A 23,361-nucleotide genomic window follows, 5' to 3' on the forward strand; every position below is an offset into this window, starting at 1 on the left:
TATATAGGTAATAGGGGTCTTTCATATAAAAAAATATCAATCATGTTTTCTGAGTAGAACTTTATAGAGTTGCAACAGCATTAACATGTGAAATGCAGCAGCTTAGAAAAATCAAGGATGGCCAGCAGTGTGACATGTACATTAATGAATCCGTAGTGTTACTAGTCTTCAATGGCTGGCTAAAAATCACATTAAGAAATCCTTTTATTAGAACATTAGAACAATTAAGACGAGAACAGGCCATTCAGCCCAACAAAGCTCACCAGTCCTATCCACTTGTTTCCTCCAAGAAAACATCAAGTCGAGTTTTGAAAGTCCCTAACGTCTTACTGTCTACCACACTACCTGGTCTCTTATTCCAAGTGTCTATCGTTCTTTGTGTAAAGAAAAACTTCCTAATGTTTGTGTGAAATTTACTCTTAACAAGTTTCCAACTGTGTCCCCGTGTTCTTGATGAACTCATTTTAAAATAACAGTCTCGATCAACTGTACTAATTCCCTTCATAATTTTAAACACTTCAATCATGTCACCTCTTAATCTTCTTTTGCTTAAACTGTAAAGGCTCAGCTCTTTTAATACTTCCTCACAATTCAACCCCTGTAGTCACAAATCGTGGGTTGCACACACTACTGATTAAGTGTATCTGTCAGAGGTGATCATATTTTTCACCCCATAAAACGTTGTTCATCAAAGATAGAAAGCAGTGCGGTGATTTCTATTATTCCTTATTGGCAGCATTTCATTTAAAGATGATTCACATCAAGAAGGCAAAAGAGTCTCTTATTTTGACAGGACGATCTTTTTTTTGATCATTTTAAGATGAAATGCAGCAAAATATGTTTATTACATTATACAGATAAAACTTTAACTTCATTTAAATAATCTATACTGTTAATAATTAAACATGTGAGGACACGGTGGCACAGCACTAGGCTGGCACCTCGTTCAGGGATTGTTCCTGCCTTGCGCTGTATTCTTGCTGGTGCTGGTGCACTGGAAGGATAGATGGATAGAATAATTAAACATGTACTATGAAGATATTTCAATGTTCCTTAACAGATTTGATGAATCTAAGTTCTAAGCCTGCAGATGGCTTAACGTCTATTACAGAGCAGATTGTGTGGCGATTGGGTATTTGGAGAAAGAAAAGGAAGGACAGGAATTGGGGGTTAGTACGTTTGAAAGAGACAGTACTGCTGCAATAAATTATTTTATCGAAGGTCATGCACGGTGCAGCAAGCATCTTGCGGGAGACAGGACAATCTCTGGACAGGGCACCGGCTCATCACTATCACTGCGCCACCATGTTCCCATGTTTAATAACATGCTTTAACTCCTATCATCATGAAAATTACATCAAGTATACATCTAAGTATTTGAATTATTCAGAGAGATGTAATATCACGAATGTAATGGATTCTGTGTCCTGTCAGAGAAAGAGAAAGCCAGTTTAAGAAGCACATAGTGATTCACACACATAGAGCACATAGAAGATCAAATTCAAAGCAAAGTATTTAATTTTCTACTTTAGTTACGATGGGATTTGAGAAACTAGTAAATTAAACAATTTTATGATGTTTTACTTTAATGACAAAATAAACTACGTGATTAAAACGGAAATTTCAAGATTAAAGTTTTTTCTCACTGTGTCCCTAATTTTTTTGTCTTTTCTCTATACCCTAATAAATTTCCATATGACTCTTAGACAGTGGGCTACAACTCGTCTTTTCACGGCGACTTTGATATCTGACAACTTTTTTATTTTGAGCACTGTGCAACTTTGTGAACTTGAGCTTTCGAGTTTCTCCGACACACTATGTCACTCGATGAACTTCCTTTTGTTGTTTATCCATCCATCCATTATCCAACCCGCTATATCCTAACTACAAGGTCATGGGGGTCTGCCAGAGCCAATCCCAGCCAACACCGGGTGCAAGGCAGGAAACAAACTCCGGGCAGGGCGCCAGTTCACTGCAGGGCACACACACACACACACCAAACACACACTCGGGACAATTCAGGATCACCAATGCACTTAACCTGCCTGTCTTTGAACTGTGGGAGGAATCCCATGCAGACACAGGGAGAACATGCAAACTCCACGGTGGGAGAACCTGGAAAGTGACCCTGGGTCTCCTAACTGTGAGGCAGCAGTGCTATCCACTGCGCCACTGTGGCGCCTTTTTGTTGTTATCCCACTGTTTAAACCAACAAATAGTATGTTTTTCTTTGCCTCCACTTGGTATTCGCTGAAATTCTTCTATTTACCCCTGTGCTTTTGCCATTGCCTTTTCACAGAATGCTGAGCTTAAGGGCTATTTATATTGAATTGCATATTCAAAGAGGCGTAATTCTGGGAGGAGTTGGGGAGTGGCAGTAGGCGAGTGCACGTGCATTACTTTTCACACTGACTAGGATTTATGGAGCGGAAGAACGTGGCAGTTGGCGTACACAAAGATTCATGCATCTGGATTTTTTTCTGCATACACACATTTCTGCTTTTGTCTGTATGGCATGTTTTAGTGTGAATTCTACGCATGTCATTATGCATGAGGCCCCAGGTGTCTGAACATCACAATATCAGTTTTGTTATCATTGAGTTTAAGAATGTTCACTGCCATCCTGATTTTAATACTATTTAAAGATGCATAGAGAGACTATATTGTACTTCTCTGCTTTGATCTGAGTGTCATCAGCATAGCAACAAAAAAGCCACAGAATCAGAATCCAGATTAACATTTTGCCAGAATACATTTTCCATCCAAAGATGTTTGTAATTGAGTGAAATCCACCTTTTCCAAGATTTTAGATAAAAAAAGTCAGGTTAGAAATTGGCCTGAAGTTTGACAAGTCCGAGGGTTGCAAATTTTGTTCAGATATCTAGTTTAATCTGGCAAATATAATATGCTGCCAAAAACTGAATCAGTGCACTTCTCAAATACAATGTGTCACAAATGTACAGGGCAGTGATCCCCTATCAAAGCAGTTGTTCTCCTCTGTAATGCCGTTTCTACAATTCTGGAGTACTGCAGCAGCAGGCATGAAGTTTGGTTGGAAACCCAAAGTAGCACTGCCAACTGGACGTTTCTAAAAAAACACCTCACTCTGCTACTGGCTAAACATGTTTGTTACAGTATATCTCTCTCAATGGTTTCAGCAGTTTACTTAAGTTGCTACTTTTTGTTTGTTGCTTGTATTTTGTAATGAAAGCTGTCTTCATTGTCAAGTATCTTTCTTAGAAAAAGTGTTTTTCAATGTGGCTATCCCCATTACATCAGATTTCAGCAACCCATAAAATGATGTGTAGACACAGACCCTCCACTCACCTCCTAAGATATACTGCAAATTTATAAATGAAAAGACCTAAAAAGATCAATGCAGAAGCAAAAGATACAAAATATAAAACCATATAAAAGATGAAATTTAGAGCCCACTATAAGTGAATAACAATCACTGATAATGTCTATAAGTGCTAGAGCCTTGCAATAATGTTTGAACTACTTGAATAATTCTGTGAGAAATATAAATGGTAGATCTCTCATTTTGTTCACTTCAGTGTGGTGTATCTGAGCCAGTAGCTTTGCCCCCTTTGCCCCCTTTCAGAAATGACTATGTCCCTATGACAGAGAAACAACCTAAAAATCATATCCGTGTCTACAAGACAGCTCACCTTTTGACCCCGTAAAGACCCCAGACTTGTATTAATGGCTAACAAGATGAAGTCTGAGAGTGCTCTCTCTGTCTGCGCTGAACATGCATTCATTCACAGTAAAAGTGCATATACTGTAGTTCTCATCTCTCTTGAGTTCAAAATGGCTCTAGGATCCTGCCTCCAGACACCAGACAGATTTAATTTCTTCATTTCTGCATTGCCCTCACCTGTCAGGGCTCCAGTAGAGAGCTACTCATGTAAGCCCATGCTGGGCCACCATGTCTTTGGGTTTTTATTGCCACCAGTTTCCTGATTGTGAAGCTCATTATTGATTAGACAGCATCAAAAGTCTGAGTTAGTTACTCACTTCTGTGTACATCTGCTGAATTTAGAAGTAGTCACTGGGATTAAATTTAGCAGAGCTGTGTAGCTCACGTTAAGACCAGTATGTCCACTTTACCTCTTGCAGTGAATAGGCTCATTGTGGGTTATTAACGATGTTTGTTTCAGGCCAACATATCAATTCATATTAAGCTTGTTTAAAAAGAAGTAGTATGTGGGCCATTAAACATTGAGAATATACAAATATATTCAGAAATCAAGATTATGAAGTGAGCTAAATGAGCATAAAAGTATAATCTTTGAACTTATTTTAAAATCTGCAGACTGAAGTCAAACAGATGAGCAAGAAGCTGAGTTAAACAGAAATTCAGTCAAACACTGGCTGACAATAAAAGTATATTGTCACTACAGCAGATGTCTAAGGACTGAGATGAGCAGCCAGGCAAGGTTACCTACATTATGTTCTTAAGGATGCTTTCAGCAAATAGTAACATGAATAACTGTGCCACTAGATTCCAGATATGTTAAAAGCCTCTGACTTTGATGGATTTAATTTTTTCACTAACAGTCACTTTCCTGTCTTTGATTTGCAGATCTGATTAAAACTGAGGAAGAGGAAGAGCAAGACAACATAACATTCTGGGTGGTGGTAGGGGTAGCAGTGGCGATAGTGGTAGTGGTGATTGGAGAGATTGTGAAGTATAATTGGGGTAACCAGCATCAACCACCTGGTGTGTTAAGGCTTAATGTGAGGTTTCCATTTTCTTCATGGAATTCATGAAACATTTATCACATGTGTGCCCATGGCTTTACTCTTTTACGAGGTGAGGTCATTTCATCTCTAAAGCATCTGTCTGTCATCCTAGTCATCAATGTAACTGTCTGTGTCTCTCCTATAACTGTCAGGACATGTCAGTCTATAAGAAAATGAAGGGGTCAACTGCACCCACTAAAGGGTACAACATAGTGTTTGTGTGTGTGTGTGTTTCTGTCCTTCTGAGGTTACAAGGCTGCGTTTGTCAGAATTACTCTTAATTCCACATGCAGAGTTTGAAGTCTCTTTTAGCTCTTATGGTCAAACTGAATTCTTTAAATGTCCCAAAAGTCATTGTTACATTGCTCAGATTTTTCAGCCACTTGAATGTATTTACATTTTCCAATAAATGATCCAATTGGCTTGCACTAAAAAGCATGGCTTGGTTATTCACTTTCAACACAACTTGCAGCCAAAAATACTTGACGTGGGTTCAGATGATATTGGCAGATTCTGCTAATTGAATTGGGTGGTAAAAAGTTAGACCTACATGTCATTTATTCACTAACACCATACTGCACTCTTTAAGCATATATCTGGTAAGATCCTAAATTTAAAAGGTTTTGATATAATTGTCAGTATGGATTCAAGTGCATTTATGAATCCTCTGCTAAAATGCCAGCACCTCATTTTCAATGTATACCACAGTCAACTCGTTCAATGTGCAAATTTGCCTCAGATCTGTTTTGTCCAGATACCATTCTTCTTTAAGACTAGATTACAGTATATTTTTATCTTAATTTGCTTCCCTCACAGTTAATATGTCTCTTAAAACATTTGAATGTGTAGATTTTTCAATATCAACTCCAGCTCCTTTGATGATCCTGTATACTCGTATGTGGATGCCATAAACGGGTTTAATTGTGATCTCATGATTGAATATGTCAGTAATTTGACTAAAGCACGCACACAAAAAATCATTGATCTTGAATCAGGCCTCTCACCTTTGGAGGAAGTTCACCCTCATGTTGCGAATTAAATTTTTTACTGGAGCGAGAGCTGCATTTGAGATTCACAGCACGATGACTTGACATTATGTGTGTGAAGCTAAACCTAGAAATAACAGGCATTGATTTTACAGAAATCTGAGGCTAATGAAATTTATTCATCTATTAAACATAAACCAGGTACCCTAACTAACAACCCCCTTGGATATAAATAATCATTTTCCAAAGTTTTACTCTGAATTATTTACTGAATAGTCTAAGTCTTCACCTTCAGAAATGAATTCCTTTTTAGATAAATTGTCACTTTCCAGTCATTCACATGATGACGCCACTGCACTGGATTCCCCATGTACATTATTTGAATTCTGGAAAGTCATCAAGGCCTAATGAGTTGCCTCCGAGTGTCCTTTCTGCTTTGTGAAATGAGCTAACACTCCCTTTCATGTAGATACTTAATTCAATTTGAACTCCTCAATCAAATCAGCACTGATTATCCTTATTCTAAAACTATGAAAAGAGCCATCTGACTGCTCTATCGCCCAATCTCCCACATGAATTCTGATACAAAGTTGTTAGCAAAGCTCCTTGCTCTGCGTTTGAAGAGGTTTATTCATAAATTGATTCACCCTGATCAAACTGATTTCATCTGCACCCATCAGGCAGCAGAAAATATGTGTCACCTTCCACATGTGATCGATGTAGACCCCCATGCTACTTCAACCCACAGTGGAGGCTTTTGACTGTATGCATTAAGATTTTTTGTGGATGGCATTACAAACAATGGTTTTTTGAGCAAGGTTTATCAACTTGATCAAGACCTTATACTCCTGCCCCATCACTTCAGTTCTCACTAACTCAAAAATTTCTCAATGATTTTGGATTCAGAATGGTGTCATGCAGGACTGTCCATTATCTCTGTTACTTTTTAATATTCCACTTGAAGCCCTTGCTATCTCTATGCTCAGAATTGAGTTGACCACACCATCGCAGCTCATTACTCACACCCTAAATTTTCTTTATAAGCCAACAATATTGTGGACTTTCCTGGTAATGCCCCTGCTGTTCTACCTCACATCCTTGGTTTTTTAAATTTGAAAAGCTGTCTGGCTAGAAACCTAACTGGTCAGTCTGCTCTCCTTCAGTTGAAATCCTTGTGCCACAAGCAACTTTTTACATTGTACGCCCCTTTGGTTAACTCATTGAAATATTTTGGTATTGCCATTTCTCAGTTCCTGTAAAGCATTTTATCAGCTAATAACATTCATATTTTTTACAACTGCTAAGGAATCCCATTTTTCATGTTCCTTTCTTCCACTATCTTTTCATTCCGATTTGCAGTTATTAGAAAGAATAAAGTCCCTTGTTTTAATTAGTACCATGCTCCCTCTATCTTCCCCTATAAAATATCAGTCAGAAGTTTGATCTCTTTTGTCTGACTTTATACGGAATGTTAAGAGACCTTCCATTAAGCACTTCACTTTGATTCATCATAAATCTGAGGGCAAGGTGTCTCTGCCAGACCTAGAGTTATATAATTGGGTGTTTACCCTCCAACCAATATGGAGCTGGTTAAATACTCCAACTAATCTACCATCTTGGTCCCCCTGTCTCCAGCATGGTGTCCTCTTGATCCCACTGTGCACTTCCTTTATTGCCCTGAAGCTAAAGTTGTGCCTCCCTACTTTTAGTCTTGAATACTCTCTTTACAGATTTGGTGAAAAGTGGTGAAACGTCTTGGCACAACCATACCACTGACTTCCAGAATCCTGTCCTCTGTGTTGGCATGCCCATTTATTTTCAGCCATTGTCTGGTTAGAGAATCTAGATGCGTAGTGACATTTATAACCAATATGGACTCAGAATGTTACAACTATTCATGTCCAGGTTTTCTGTTCTTCCTTCCTTCCTTTTTTCCATCTACAGATCAGATCAGTCCTTAAAGCCATTATCTTCTGCATTGCTTTCCCAGCCCTCTTATAAATTTTCCTACTTATTATCTCCAAACTTTGTGCCAGTATCAACTTTATAGGCAAGGTTTTTTTTTCTGTTCTCCACTCAACTTGTATGAATATGTCAATCTGTGCAACAAAACATGTACCTATTCAAATTTCAAGTTTGTTTGATAGTTATTTTACCTGATTAGATAAATTTCCAATTACTGTGTTATTTTGTGTTTGTACTATGTAGTTTCATTGCATTGTTGATGAGTTAGATAACAGTTAAAAATAAATAACATGTAAAAAAAAAATGTTACTAAATTAGATAAATAATTAGGTATTCCCAAAATTATATATTATTCTAGCCCTGTCTTTTTCTCTTTCATTCTGTTTATATAAAAAATCAGAGGTAAATGTGTAAGTAACTGATTAATTTTGTTCTGCCTTTGCAATGCTGTTTGCTTTTTAACTCTTATTTTCAAATAAAAAATTAAATGTAGGTAATAAAAAAGGCAATCCAAAAATATGGAAAACATGAAGAAATGTGAATTAATTCGCAAACAGTACAAAACTGATGAAAGATCAAAACATATATGAAATACAATTCGTGGAATTAAATGTAAGGACAAAGAAGTAAATGTGTAGTGCAAGTCAGAAAGGTATGGCATGTAAATTTCAAAATGTACAGTTTTAAAGAATATATATATACATTTATTAAAATGACCACTTACTGGAAAAATTATAAAACAATGATTTTATTGATTGTAATGTAGTTTATTAAATTAGTTCAAATAATCACCATAATTACCGATATAACAAATTTCTTTCGCTGACAAAATAACGTGTAACAATGAAAAACAAACTTACCTACTGTTAGTGTTCATTTTTTAGCCAATCATACATGACAAGTTTTGAGCACAAATACTTAATAACACTAATAACTAATATATTAATAACTATTAATAACTTCACCAATGAATTAATTACCTTTCATGGAAATTCATAACCACCACAATGAAGAAAATTTCACAAACACTATTAAATCACTAAAAGTACTGTATTTTAAACATAAAACCAAAACAAAAGTGAAAAGTAAATTTCAAAAAACCACAGTTCAAAACAATTTTGGAACTCAATTTGGCTTAAGAAAGACAGTAACAAATACTTAAATGATGAAATATCATTTGTTTAACAGATAAACCTTCTGCAACAATATCACAGAATGAACTGTCAAGAAAGTAAATTGAAATGTTTTCAGTCAATCAAAGTGGAGGGGTCAATTCAAGAAAATCCCTAGTTCTGGGTAAAAAGATAGACGCAAATTTGATGCCTATAAAAATGTCAATCCTATGAGGTAATGCATTTTATTATACCAGATGTGTCACATTGATCCATACCAAATGTCGGAAGTATACTTTTGTATACAAACTCTACTAAGTGATTTTGTTAAGACCATTGTTGAGTGCCAATTTGCCTGCCTTTTGTTAAGCACCAACTGTTCTCTGCTCAACTTTCCTTACTCTTGTTCAGTTAAAGTAGATTCCACTTCCAGTTGTCCGATTATAATGAAATTTCATATCTGTGTGTTTCTTACAAAATTGTAATCACTTATCTTTGTTTATAATACAAGTTTATATGGCAAAGAACTATTGGTAATCTGACCAAACTGAAATTTCAAATCTAATTGTTTTTTGTGGTCAGTAATATAGCACTTGACCAGTCACCTGATCAAGGTAAAATTTTATATGTAACGATAAGTAATGATCATGCAAAAAATAAATTATTTATCTCTGTTTATATAATGGTAGTGATGCATATGTAATAGTGCTGATACCTGTTATGATATCATTTCCGGTTATCCGATTAAGGTGAAATTCTATATCTATGTGTTTCTATGGGTAACTAATGACGATATAAAAATGCAATTATCTGGGTGTTCTTATAATGCAATTTCACATAAGAAATTACTATTAATTGTCAATTTAAACTATATACCACTTTATTTGAAAAAATTTGAAAGTATCTTGCCAAAAAGTTGATAGAAAACTAACATTTTGATATAACACCCATATCTCGCTTAAAGCATTCTCAAGTTATCGTGTTTCAGACACACACACACAGACATAATTGCAAAAATGGTCAAAATATGATCAGGAGCACATGAAACGTGGGGATTCATGAAAATCTCGAGGTTGAATTTCTTTGCGATTACTATACTTGGACTTGCACCCTCTTTTAGGTGACCCAGTCTGAGGTTATCAGTTCCCAGCAGCTGTTGAACACAGAGCCTCCCTCTTCAGCCAGAGCCACCTACGGCTGTCTCTGCAGCATCTGTAATTGCCTTGAAAGCAATTACATTTTGACAATTCCAAGTCAATGCCAAATTTGGCCATAACTTGGCAGCAACAATTGCCTACAAAGCTTCAACATCCCACCTCTATTGGCTCACAGCTAGTCTTACAACCCTGTCTCCTGAATTGTTCTACTAGCTCCTGGTACTTCACACATTTCCTCTGCTGTACTTCGTCTATGTGCTCCTCCCAGGGTACAGTGAGTACTATCATGGTCACTTTTTTTAGTGGTGTTAGAGAAAATAACAATGTCTGGCTGGAACAATCTTGCAGCAATGTGCTCCGGAAACCTTAACTTCCAAAGTACCAATGTTTTTTTCATGTAGTGTTCAGTACTGTTATTGGGTAAAACTAAAGGTGGTGTTTCTTTAACTGCCTAAAATATGTCATTTGGTAGTTTTTAATGAGGTGATACAAATAGTTTTGTGCATGTGTGTGTCTTGTAATTTTTTTTATGTACCAATATTTCTTTAGTAAATAATTTTGTAATATATTGACAGAAGTGTGGTTTCCCAAGAAATACAAATTAAAATTTTAATTATGCAAAATGCAAAGTTTAGACCTTGAATTTCTTGTAAGGCGGGGGTTGGGGGGTAAATCCAACGGTAGTAACAAATGGAGGCATTTTATTGGGTTAAGGTGATTTCAGTGTGGGGTTATCCAGAATAATGTGATCATTATGGGCTACCTGATTTATCTTGCCAGGTGCCCATACTCAATGTATTCACTTAGAGTTTATGTCCTTTAACTGAGAAATAGAAAACTGCCTAAAATGTTGAAAACATTCAAACATTATGATGTCATTCCTTCATGAGATATTGGATATCAAAATTAATCAAAAGATTTTAATTTGCACAAACTCTTTAAAGCTGCTATTATATAAATGGAATTTTCAAATATTCTGTGGTGGGCTGGCACCCGGCCCAGGGTTTGTTTCCTGCCTTGCCCCCTGTGCTGGCTGGGATTGGCTCCAGCAGACCCCCATGACCCTGTAGATAGGATATAGCGGGCTGGATAATGGATGGAATCATGGATTTTCAAAAATCGTGAGGTTTTAGAGACCCTGAAACTCCCCCATCTGCACGGTGCCAACGCAGGCAGGGATTGCTAATCTGTGCCTAGACAACCAAAGGTTTGCAGCTTCACTGCATAACATGCCTGTCAGTCAATGGTTGATGCAGGGAACATTCTAACTCAGCCACTGACCTGGCCCCATTACTGCTTGTTTGCTGTGTTTGTGCATATTAAATTGGTAGCTTAATTTGAATAACTGTTCTTGTTTTGATAGGAATAAGGTTGGTTTTCTTGAAGCCATTAAACTTAGCATCTTCTACTGGGTGCAAGAAAGTGACTCACGCATCACATGGTACTAGAAGTGGGGTCTTACACCGATGGATCCTCAACAGGCATACAATGTTCCTCTCCCACTTCTGCAGGTGCTCGTGTCTTTGTCTGTCCCCTTTATGATGTGCTGGTGAAGATGGCTCCCTCAAATGAACCTGAGTGTTTTCTATTCTATTTTGAACGCATGTCAACACTGATGCACTGGGACAAAAGAGGCTGGGCACCTATTTTGGCCCCTATTTTAACTTGGGAGGCCTTACAGGTCATGTGAAATCTTCCTCCAGAAAGGCTTGATGATCATGACTACGTGAAGCAACAGATCCTCCTCCATATAGCTTTGAGCCCCTTGGTCAAGGGACATTGGTTTTAGCTGTGGAAAATTGATTTCGATCATCCTATACAGGGACAGGTCCAGGATTTAGCAGACCTGATTTAAAGCTAGTTTTGTGGAGACATCTTTAAGCACATTGTTGAAAAGCTTGCTATTGAAGCTGTCTTGTTGGGGATAAACAAAGACATTTGTGATGAGAAGCCCCAGAGCAATGTCCACTCACTATTAGACCTGATCAACACAGGAGGGCTCCCAAGCCACCTTGAAACAGTGTTTATCCTGACTTGGCTCAGACTCCGACTCAACCATCGTGTCCACACCCAATGGCCATTCGTCAAAACTACAGGCCTCAGCTTCCACCTCCAACTAATCTTTGCTTCTCCTCACTACAACATCTGCTGTCACACACTGCCTCAGTTTCTCCTGCTCAAGCCCCAGCTCCTAGTCACTGACACTACTGCTGGGAGCATATGGAACGACATCACAGGTAGAAGGTGGTATACTAGGAACTCTCCCGCTGGGATCAAGTGCAGGTGTTTTTGCTGTGATCCTCTCATCTGGCCTCTCATCTGCACAGTTTATGTACATGGGTCTGGCCCAGGTATGCGGTTCTCAGGCTTCCCCCATGGTGTTAAAGAAAGACAGTTTCAAGGTCTCTATTAAATTAGCTGGACACAAAATGCAGGCCCTGTTAGATTCTGATAGTGACCTCCACTGTGACTTGCTCCGTCAGATTACCTACACACATATTAACCAGTTTAACATTTTATGTGTTCATGGAGATGTTAAACAATATGAGACTATCTTACTCCCTCTGAAATTTAAAGATAGATAGATAGATAGATAGATAGATAGATAGATAGATAGATAGATAGATAGATAGATAGATAGATAGATAGATAGATAGATAGATACTTTATTAATCCCAAGGGGAAATTCACATAATCCAGCAGCAGTATACTGATAAAAAACAATATTAAATTAAAGAGTAATAACAATGCATGTAAAAGCAGACAATAACTTTGAGTAATGTTAGCATTTACCCTCCCCGGGTGAAACTGAAGAGTCACATAGTGTCGGGGAGGAACGATCTCCTCAGTCTGTCACTGAAGCTACTCCTCTGCCTGGAGATGATCCTGTTCAGTGGATGCAGCTCTGTCCTCTCTTACACAGTGCATCAGCATTGGCAGTCCAGTCCAATTTGTCATCCAGCTGCACTCCCAGATATTTATAGGTCTGCAACCTCTGCACAGTCACCTCTGATGATCACAGGGTCCATGAGGGCACTAAGCAAACTCCTGTCAATCATGAATAATCCACTGCATCCACTGAACAGTGTCATCTCCAGGCAGAGGAGTAGCTTCAGTGACAGACTTTTGTCACCGTCCTGCTCCACTGACAGACTAAAGAGATCGTTCCTTCCACACTATAGCACTCTTCAATTACACCGGGAGTAATGCTAACTTTTTCATTTTATTACTATTTAATTTAATATTGTTTTTTGTTATCAGTATGCTGCTGGATTATGTGAATTTCCCTTGGGATTAATAGTATCTATCTATCTATCTATCTATCTATCTATCTATCTATCTATCTATCTATCTATCTATCTATCTATCTATCTATCTATCTATTATATAGTGCGTTTCATATCTATCTATCTATCTATCTATCTATCTATCTATCTATCTATCTATCTATCTATCTATCTATCTATCTAGATAGATAGATAGATAGATAGATAGATAGATAGATAGATACTTTATTAATCCCAAGGGGAAATTCACATAATCCAGCAGCAGTATACTGATACAAAGAAACAATATTAAATTAAATAGTAATAAAAATGAAAAGAATTAAAATAAAATTAATGTTCGCATTTACTCCCCCGGGTGGAATTGAAGAGTCGCATAGTGTGGGGGAGGAACGATCTCCTCAGTCTGTCACTGAAGCTACTCCTCTGCCTGGAGATGACACTGTTCAGTTGATGCAGTGGATTCTTCATGGTTGACAGGAGTTTGCTCAGTGCCCGTCGCTCTGCCACAGATGTTAAACTGTCCAACTTTACTCCTACAATAGAGCCTGCCTTCTTAACAAGTTTGTCCAGGCGTGAGGCGTCTTTCATCTTTATGCTGCCACCCCAGCACACCACCGCGTAAAGAGGGCACTCGCCACAACCGTCCTGGTAGAACATCTGCAGCATCTTACTGCAGATGTTGAAGGATGCCAACCTTCTCAGAAAGTATATTCTGCTCTGAGCTTTCTTACATAGAGCATCAGTATTGGCAGTCCAGTCCAATTTGTCATCCAGCTGCACTCCCAGATATTTATAGGTATGCACCCTCTGCACAGTCACCTCTGATGATCACAGGGTCCATGAGGGGCCTGGGCCTCCTAAAATCCACCACCAGCTCCTTGGTCTTGCTGGTGTTAAGGTGTAAGTGGTTTGAGTCGCACCATTTAACAAAGTCTTTGATTAACTTTCTGTACTCCTCCTCCTGCCCACTCCTGATGCAGCCCACAATAGCAGTGTCATCAGCGAACTTCTCCGAGTCATATTGGAAGTCTGATGTATATAGACTGAACAGGACCGGAGAAAGTACAGTCCCTCGGCGCCCTGTATTGCTGCACCACGATGTCAGACCTGCAGTTCCCAAGACGCACATATTGAGGTCTGTCTGTAAGATAGTCCACAATCCATGCCACAAGGTGTGAATCTACTCCCATCTCAGTCAGCTTATCCCTAAGGAGCAGAGGTTGGATGGTGTTGAAGGCGCTAGAGAAGTCCAAAAACATAATTCTTACAGCACCACTGCCTCTGTCCAGGTGGGAGGGATCGATGAAGCATATAGATGATGGCATCCTCCGCTCCCACCTTCTCCTGGTATGCGAACTGCAGAGGGTCTAGGGCGTGACGGACCTGTGGCCTCAGGTGGTGAAGCAGCAGCCGCTCCATGGTCTTCATCAGATGTGACGTCAGAGCAACAGGCCGGAAGTCATTCAGCTCACTAGGACGTGATACCTTTGGGACAGGAGTGATACAAGATGTTTTCCAAAGCCTCGGGACTCTCCCCTGTTCCAGACTCAGGTTGAAGATGCGCTGTAGAGGACTCCCCAGTTCCAACGCACAGGCCTTCAGCAATCGTGGCGAGACACCATGGCGTCTATCTATCTATCTATCTATCTATCTATCTATCTATCTATCTATCTATCTATCTATCTATCTATCTATCTATCTATCTATCTATCTATCTATCTATCTATCTATCTATCTATCTATTATATAGTGCTTTTCATATCTATCTATCTATCTATCTATCTATCTATCTATCTATCTATCTATCTATCTATCTATCAGAGCCTGCTCTGCCTCAGGGGACCACTTCCTGAATGAGCGTGTAGTTGTAGGTAGCGCCTTCACTCTTGGTTTGTATTGAGGCTGAAGCAGAACCAGGTTATGATCTGCCTTCCCAAGCGCAGGCAGCGGGGTGGCACTGTATGCGTCTTTAACGTTTGCCTGCAGTAGGTCGATAGTCCTGTTTCCCCAGGTGTTACAATCCACATACTGGGAGAAGGCAGGTAATGTTTTGTCCAGTGTCACATGGTTAAAGTCTCCAGCGATTAGCACAAGCGCCTCAGGGTGCTGCCTTTGTAACTTAGCAACTGTGGAATGGATGACGTCACTCGCTATCTCCACGTTCGCTCGAGGGGGGAAGTAAACAATAACAACAATCACATGTCCAACCTCTCTTGGCAATTAATAGGGACACAAACTTACGGCCAACAGTTCGATGTCACTGCAGCAATTGGAGATTTTAACGTTTACATGTCCTGAGTTGCACCACTTTTGTATTGACATAGAGAGTGACATCCCCTCCTTTCTTCTTACTTATTTGCGTCTCTGTCCGCTCTAACTGTGCTAAACCCGGGTAGCTCCACGTTAGCATCTGGGATGGTAGCCGTTAGCCACGTTTCACTAAAACACAGCAAGTTGCATTCTCTGTAGGTTCTGACATTTTTCACCAGCACAGCCAGTTCGTCGATCTTATTTGGTAGTGAGTTCACATTTCCCAGGATTACAGAAGGCACCGACGGTTTATAATGCCATTTTCTCTCAAGTTGACTGGCTTTTATCTTATCTTTTACCTTTGCGCTGGCTCGGCTGCCCCGATATTGTCTTCTTACCTCATCAGGTAAATAAGGAACCACACCGCCGTGAGCATTTCTTCTTAGTGCTTTAAGCTGACTACTTGAATAGGCGAGTCTCAGAGTGTAAAAATCCATGTCAATTAGTAAAAATAGTAAAAAGTGTCCATGGAAAGGCTGCCACTCGTATGCGGCCTCGGAAATGAGTATGAAAGGGAGGAACTTTAAAGTTTGGATTTCCATATCAGACACTTCTCCCTGGTCTCTTTAAATAAGGAAGAGGAATTACCTCTTCCCACATGTTCTATCCACCTTCAGAGCACCCCTCTCTGCAGTTGAGAGGGTGGGTCTCGCCACTGACATGGTTGGCTATGGAGGCAGCTTAGAGATTGAACCTGATTTGTCAAGTGAGATAGGGAACAACACCTGAGGGTCCAGGACAATTGGAGGACTCGTCGCATCAGGTACTCACACCTTCAACCTCCACAAACCAGGCAGTGACTCTGGGTCCCTTAGATACAATGGATGGAGAAGAGCGGGGTGCTGCATTAGGCCCAGGAGAAGCGCACCACAAATGGGCCAGCAGCAGCTTAGACTTTGCATACAAGTACATGCTGTAAATAACTCTTATTATATGGAGCGGGAGGAGCACACACATTTTAATTAAGGATGGTTTCTTATATTGGGTGATTTCTGATTGCATAGGGGGCTGATTGAAAATTGGTGGTCCCGTGACCTTGTAGTTAGGATATAGCGGGTTGGATAATGGATGGATGGATGGTCCCAATGATCACACCCATGTCTTGGGGTGTCATCTCGGACAAAGCATCTCATTTCAAAACACTTTAATTTGCTGAATATGAGCAGAGATGTAGAGTAATTTTGTGAGACTTGCCCCAACATTCAAGTTGTTTCTACTCAGAGACGTGCAAGGGCTGCCCTCTCACCAGTGCCTATTTTGGATGTAAGAATTGGTATCAGTATATGCTCATGTTGGTTGACTATGTCACAAGGTACTCCGAGGTGGCCACCTTGAGAAAGGCCAACATCCAAGCTTTTGCTAAGGATCTATCAGAAATATTCATGCATATTGACATTCTTTGCAAGATTTTAACTGACCAGGGTATGCCCTTCACTTCCGGCATCATGAAGCTGCTATGCGAAAACCTTGCAATTAACACTAGAATTACCAGAGCCTAAGAGAAAGCTTGTAAATCTGGCCCACCTTAAATCCATTCTCACCTCTCCATCAGCGTCTTTTGTCCTGTAAATGTGCCGATAAGCAGCAAACAGCCTGGTATCCCATTACACCGCCCATCGCTGCAGTTCATTTTGCAAAGAAGTTTCTCAGTCCTCAGTGTTTATCTTCGAGTGAAGTGCTGAAGCTTTATAGGGTAAAATAGTAAATCATCATTTGGAATACATACATTTTATGTGTGTTCCGTGTCAACAACAATCTATGTAAGACGTAGTTAGCACAGAAACGTTTTTCATGTTTTAGTAATAATTGAAAAAATGTAGACATAAAATGTATAATGTGTGAAACCTGAAATACAAATATGAAACAAACACTTTCACAAAAGGTACAAGTATAACAAAACAAGTGCGCTTTTATTCAAGAATGTAACCGAAGAAAAAAGAAAGCAGGTTACGGTAGGCGGTTGATGCGACAACTTGCGTGGTGCAATGCTAAGAACTGCTGACTCCCAATCAAGGGGTTGTGGGTTCGATATCAGCTGCTTCCTAAATTTACCATTTTCAGTAGTGAGCTGCTCTTATTGTTACTATCTATACTAATAAAAGGCAAAGCCCTCACTGACTGACTGACTGACTGACTGACTGACTCATTCACTGACTCACTCATCACTAATTCTCCAACTTCCCGTGTAGGTGGAAGGCTGAATTTGGCAGGCTCATTCCTTGCAGCTTATTTAAAAAAGTTAGGCAGGTTTCATTTCAAAATTCTACGCGTAACGGTCATAACCAGAACCTACTTTTGTCCACATACTGTATACGGCCATAGCCTGCAGCTCGGTCACCGTGTGAGGCGGAGTTGCGTCCTGCATCATCACGCCTCCCACGTAATTGAGTGCCTACCCATATTAGGTAAATATTCGCGGGTGAAGGACTGTGCTTAGCATATTCATTAGTGCAGCTACTGCGAAACCTCCCTCAGCGAAAGTGTAAGAGAAACTTTTAAGTGCTGGGTCTGAGCTAAAATTAAATAAAGCCATGGACATTGCAAGATCGCACAAGATATTCGCGAGATACAAGTTTAATGAGAAGATGCAGGGTATAAAGCCTCGATGCTAAAGACCTTCCGAAGTCATGGAGAACATGGAAGGACGAGTTCACATTATACACAGAACTTGCAATGCCGGAGGCAGAGGAACACACTAAGGTCAGATTATTCCGTTATCTTATTGGAGAGAGCGGCAGAGAATTGTGTCAGGCGCTGACCAGTGATGTAAGACCTGATGAGTTAACCATGAGCTTGAGTGGTGGGCCGTCAGGGCCTGCAAGGCCTTCTCTGCTGGCCTAAAAAAATATCTGAATCACAAACTGATGTTAATTATATTTTGTCCATGAATACTTATTAAATAATTCCAAATAGTCTGTCCGCTTCCTTTCATAGCTTTTCCGATGGTTGTGCTGCTTCCAGGCATGTATTTTCGTATTAAAGCATTTAACCAATCACATTTCAGCCATCATTTTTTGCCAGGCAGAGAGGCCTTCACAATTCATTTTGCAGGCCCTCTAACACAGAATAAATGTCGATTAAACTGTTGCTTCAACCAATCAGATTTTGATTTGGTGTCAGTAGGGCCCTCTAGCAGGTGTACGGCAACGTCACCATATTCAGTCCCATTGATTGGATAGAAGCCGATATGAGGAACTCTACTAGGCCACTTAACACACCGCAGGCACTCCGAGCGCAAGATCCTCGCACGCACTACCGCCAACTCCATGGCAGGATTCTGGACAATATTATTTGCCAGACACAGACCAGATTTCAAGACCACGAAAAAATGATGTTTGTCACACTCCTCGACCTCCAGAAGTTTAGGGAATACAAGAAAAATTTCACACATGCAGCCTTCTCCAGTTTAACACAGAGCCACGGAGCAGTTTTTGTGTCTCGGCTATAAACAGAACTGACTGTAATGTATGCCATGGATGATTTTGCAGGAAAATCTCCCACTGATCTCCTTGACTTCCTTCATCAGAAAAATCTGAATGAGAGCACGGGGCGGCTGTTCACATTGGTATATTTGGAGGTGACCATTCCCGTGTACACTGCTTCTGTCGAGCGGACATTTTCAGCCCTAAAGCGAATTAAAACTTATGCCAGAAATACGACAGGGCAGGTTCTAATTTCAGCATTAGCTTCGATGGCGATAGAAAGGGACTTTTTAATGGAACTGAAGCGCACGGATAATCCGTGCGACAGAGTAATTAAACTGTTTTTGAGGAAAGAGAGGAGGATGGAGTTTGTTTACAAATAATCCGAATTTTTGGTGAGTAAAATGTTCCGATTTTCCTAAATAATATTGCAAGTTTATGAGTTATTATTGATGTTTTTTATGTGTGTCACGGCTGTAGCTGCAGTAGAAAGGGACTTGTTCACCCCTGGTTTGTCTATTCAATAAAGGCATTTATTGTGGCTACAGGAGTTATCTATCTGCGATGCAGCGTCTCTTTATACTGTATTTCTGCATATTAAGATGGTTTTTATAACCATAAATTAGTTTTTGAGGGGTGGGTTGATTCAGACGGAGCACTACTGAAGGCCTAGGTGTGAGATGCACAGTCCCACACTGGACCAGATTATGCGTAACTTTGATGAACATTACAACCCGAAAATAAACGAAACTGTAGACAGGTTCAGATTATACTTCTCCCAGTGCGTCTCTCTAAATCCTCCACGTGGAAAAATTATCATAAGGCTTAACAATCTTATTGTTACACCTTCTACGTGCACCAAACCGTCCTTATTACGAAGTCTTCCTTGCTTTACCGCTGGCTGCTTCTTTCCATTCACCTTCCTAGCTCTTTATTTAAACAGCTTTCCTTCTTACTTTTCCGCTCCTTCGCTGTCTTCTCCCTTTTTGTTCAAAATACGAGCCTCCTTGCCTTTTTACAGTCAGCTCCTCTTACGTCACACCATGGTACGTTTAGCACAAGTTAATACCGGGAATGCCTGTTAAACATCTTACATTCACGAGTAGTGAACACTTCGATGAATGAAACCTGTAATCTTTACAACGGTTGACAAACACAGAATGTAACTTGAACACAACACATCCTCTAAATATGAACCTGATTCATCCATCCATCCATTCTCTTCCGCTTATCCGAGGTCGGGTCGCGGGGCAGCAGCAAGCAGAGGCCCAGACTTCCCTCTCCCGGCCACTTCTTCCAGCTCTTCGGGAGAATCCCAAAGGCGTTCCCAGGCCAGCCGGAGACATAGTCCCTCCAGCGTGTCCTGGGTCTTCCCGGGCCTCCTCCCGGTTGGGCGTGCCGGAACACCTCACCAGGGAGGCGTCCAGGAGGCATCCTGATCAGATGCCCGAGCCACCTCATCTGACTCCTCTCGATGCGGAGGAGCAGCGGCTCTACTCTGAGCCCCTCCCGGATGACTAAGCTTCTCACCCTATCTTTAAGGGAAAGCCCAGACACCCTGCGGAGGAAACTCATTTCAGCCGCTTGTATTCGCGATCTCGTTCTTTCGGTCACTACCCATAGCTCATGACCATAGGTGAGGGTAGGAGGTAGATCGACTGGTAAATTGAGAGCTTTGCCTTACGGCTCAGCTCCTTTTCACCACGACAGACCGATGCAGAGCCGCATCACTGCGGATGCCGCACCGATCCGCCTGTCGATCTCACGCTCCATTCTTCCCTCACTCGTGAACAAGACCCGAGATACTTGAACTCCTCCACTTGGGGCAGGATCTCTCCCCAACCCTGAGAGGGCACTCCACCCTTTTCGGCTGAGGACCATGCTCGGATTTGGAGGTGCTGATTCTCATCCCAGCCGCTTCACACTCAGCTGCGAACCGATCCAGAGAGCTGAAGATCACGGCCTGATGAAGCAAACAGGACAACATCATCTGCAAAAGCAGTGACCCAATCCTGAGTCCACCAAACGGACCCCTTCAACACCCTGGCTGCGCCTAGAAATTCTGTCCATAAAGTTATGAACAGAATGGTGACAAAGGGCAGCCCTGGCGAGTCCAACTCTCACTGGAAGCGGGCTCGACTTACTGCGGCAATGCGGACCAAGCTCTGACACGGTTGTACAGAGACCGAACAGCTCTTATCAGGGGTCCGGTACCCCATACTCCCGAGCACCCCACAGGATTCCCGAGGGACACGGTCGAATGCCTTTTCCAAGTCCACAAAACACATGTAGACCGGTCGGGCAAACTCCCATGCACCCTCAGGACTCTGCTAAGGGTGAAGAGCTGGTCCACTGTTCGCGACCAGGGCGAAAACCACACTGTTCCTCCTGAATCCGAGGTTGACTATCCGGCGGACCCTCCTCTCCAGAACCCCGAATAGACTTTTCCAGGGAGGCTGAGGAGTGTGATCCCTCTATAGTTGGAACACACCCTCCGGTCCCCTTTTAAAGAGGGGACCACCACCCCGTCTGCCAATCCAGAGGCACTGTCCCGATGTCCATGCGATGTTGCAGAGGCGTGTCAACCAAGACAGTCCTACAACATCCAGAGCCTTAAGGAACTCGGTATCTCATCCACCCGGGGCCCTGCCACCAAGGAGTTTTTGACCACCTCGGTGACTTCAGTCCCAGAGATGGGAGAGCCCACCTCAGAGTCCCCAGGCTCTGCTTCCTCGTGGAAGGCATGTTAGTGGGATTGAGGAGGTCTTGAAGTACTCCTCCCACCGACCCTAGCGTCAGTGAGGTCAGCAGCGCACCATCCCACCATATACGGTGTTGACACTGCACTGCTTCCCCTCCTGAGCGCGGACGGTGGACCAGAATCTCCTCGAAGCCGTCCAAAGTGTTCTCCATGGCCTCTCAAACTCCTCCCATGCCCGAGTTTTGCCTCAGCAACAACGAAGCAGCGTTCGCTTGGCCTGCGGTACCTATCAGCTGCCTCCAGAGACCCACAGGACAAAAAGTCCTATAGGACTCCTTCTTCAGCTTGACGGCATCCCTCACGCGGTGTCCACCAGCGGGTTGGGGATTGCCGCCACGACAGGCACCGACCACCTTGCGGCCACAGCTCCGGTCAGCCGCCTCAACAATAGAGGCACGGAACATGGCCCATTGGACTCAATGTCCCCACCTCCCTCGGGGCGTGGTTGAAGTTCTGCGGAGGTGGGAGTTGAAGCTACTTCTGACAGGGGACTCTGCCAGCCGTTCCCAGCAGACCCTCACAACACGTTTGGGCCTACCAGGTCTGACCGGCATCTTCCCCACCATGAAGCCAACTCACCACCAGGTGGTGATCAGTTGACAGCTCCGCCCCTCTCTTCACCCGAGTGTCCAAGACATATGGCGCAAGTCCGGCGACACGACCACAAAGTCGATCATCGACCTGAGGCCTAGGGTGTCCTGGTGCCAAGTGCACATATGAACACCCTTATGCTTGAACATGGTGTTGTTATGGACAATCCGTGGCGAGCACAGAAGTCCAATAACAAAACACGCTCGGGTTCAGATCGGGGCCATTCCTCCCAATCACGCCCTTCCAGGTCTCACTGTCATTGCCCACGTGAGCATTGAAGTCTCCCAGCAAAGCGAGGGAATCCCAGAAGGTATGCCCTCTAGCAACCCCTCAGAGACTCCAAAAGGGTGGATACTCCAAACTGCTGTTGGCGCATACGCACAAACAACAGTCAGGACCCTTCCCCACCCGAAGGCGGAGGGAGGCCACCCTCTCGTCCACCGGGGTAAACCCCAATGCACAGGCTCCAGTGGGGGCAATAAGTATGCCCACACCTGCTCGGCGCCTCTCACCGGGGGCAACTCCAGAGTGGTAGAGAGTCCAGCCCCTCTCAAGGAGATTGGTTCCAGAGTCCAAGCTGTGCGTCGAGGTGAGTCCGACTATATCTAGCGGAACCTCTCGACCTCGCGCACTAGCTCAGGCTCCTTCCCTTCAGAGGTGACATTCCCGTCCCAAGAGCCAGTTTCTGTAGCCGAGGATCAGACCGCCAAGGTCCCCCGCCACCACCCAACTCACACTGCACCCAACCTCCTTGGCCCCTCCCATAGGTGGTGAGCCCATGGGGAGGAGGACCCACGTTACCTCTTGGGCTGTGCCCGGCAGCCCATGGGTGCAGGCCCGGCCACCAGGCGCTCGCCATCGAGCCCCACCTCCAGGCCTGGCTCCAGAGGGGGGCCCCGGTGACCCGCGTCCGGGCAAGGGAAAACGTTGTCCGCAGTTTTCCTGATTGAAAGAAATAATGATAATCAAATCCTTGATGACAGCAACACTCATAACAGTGACAAAACAATTACATTGACAA

General features: G+C 42.1%; 1 protein-coding gene across 1 annotated transcript in view; it reads left to right on the forward strand.

Annotated features, from left to right (window-relative positions):
• Positions 1-10,554, forward strand: part of LOC120520279 (CD276 antigen homolog) — a 113,865-nt gene extending 103,311 nt beyond the window's left edge. The window contains exon 5 of the mRNA XM_039742774.1: positions 4,589-10,554. Coding sequence (XP_039598708.1) covers positions 4,589-4,776 — 188 coding nt within the window. The 3' untranslated portion in view covers positions 4,777-10,554. The remainder of the gene's footprint in view (positions 1-4,588) is intronic.
• Positions 10,555-23,361: the final 12,807 nt, after the last annotated feature.

The sequence above is a fragment of the Polypterus senegalus genome, unplaced genomic scaffold, assembly GCF_016835505.1.
Source record: "Polypterus senegalus isolate Bchr_013 unplaced genomic scaffold, ASM1683550v1 scaffold_2544, whole genome shotgun sequence".
Lineage (NCBI taxonomy): Eukaryota > Metazoa > Chordata > Cladistia > Polypteriformes > Polypteridae > Polypterus > Polypterus senegalus.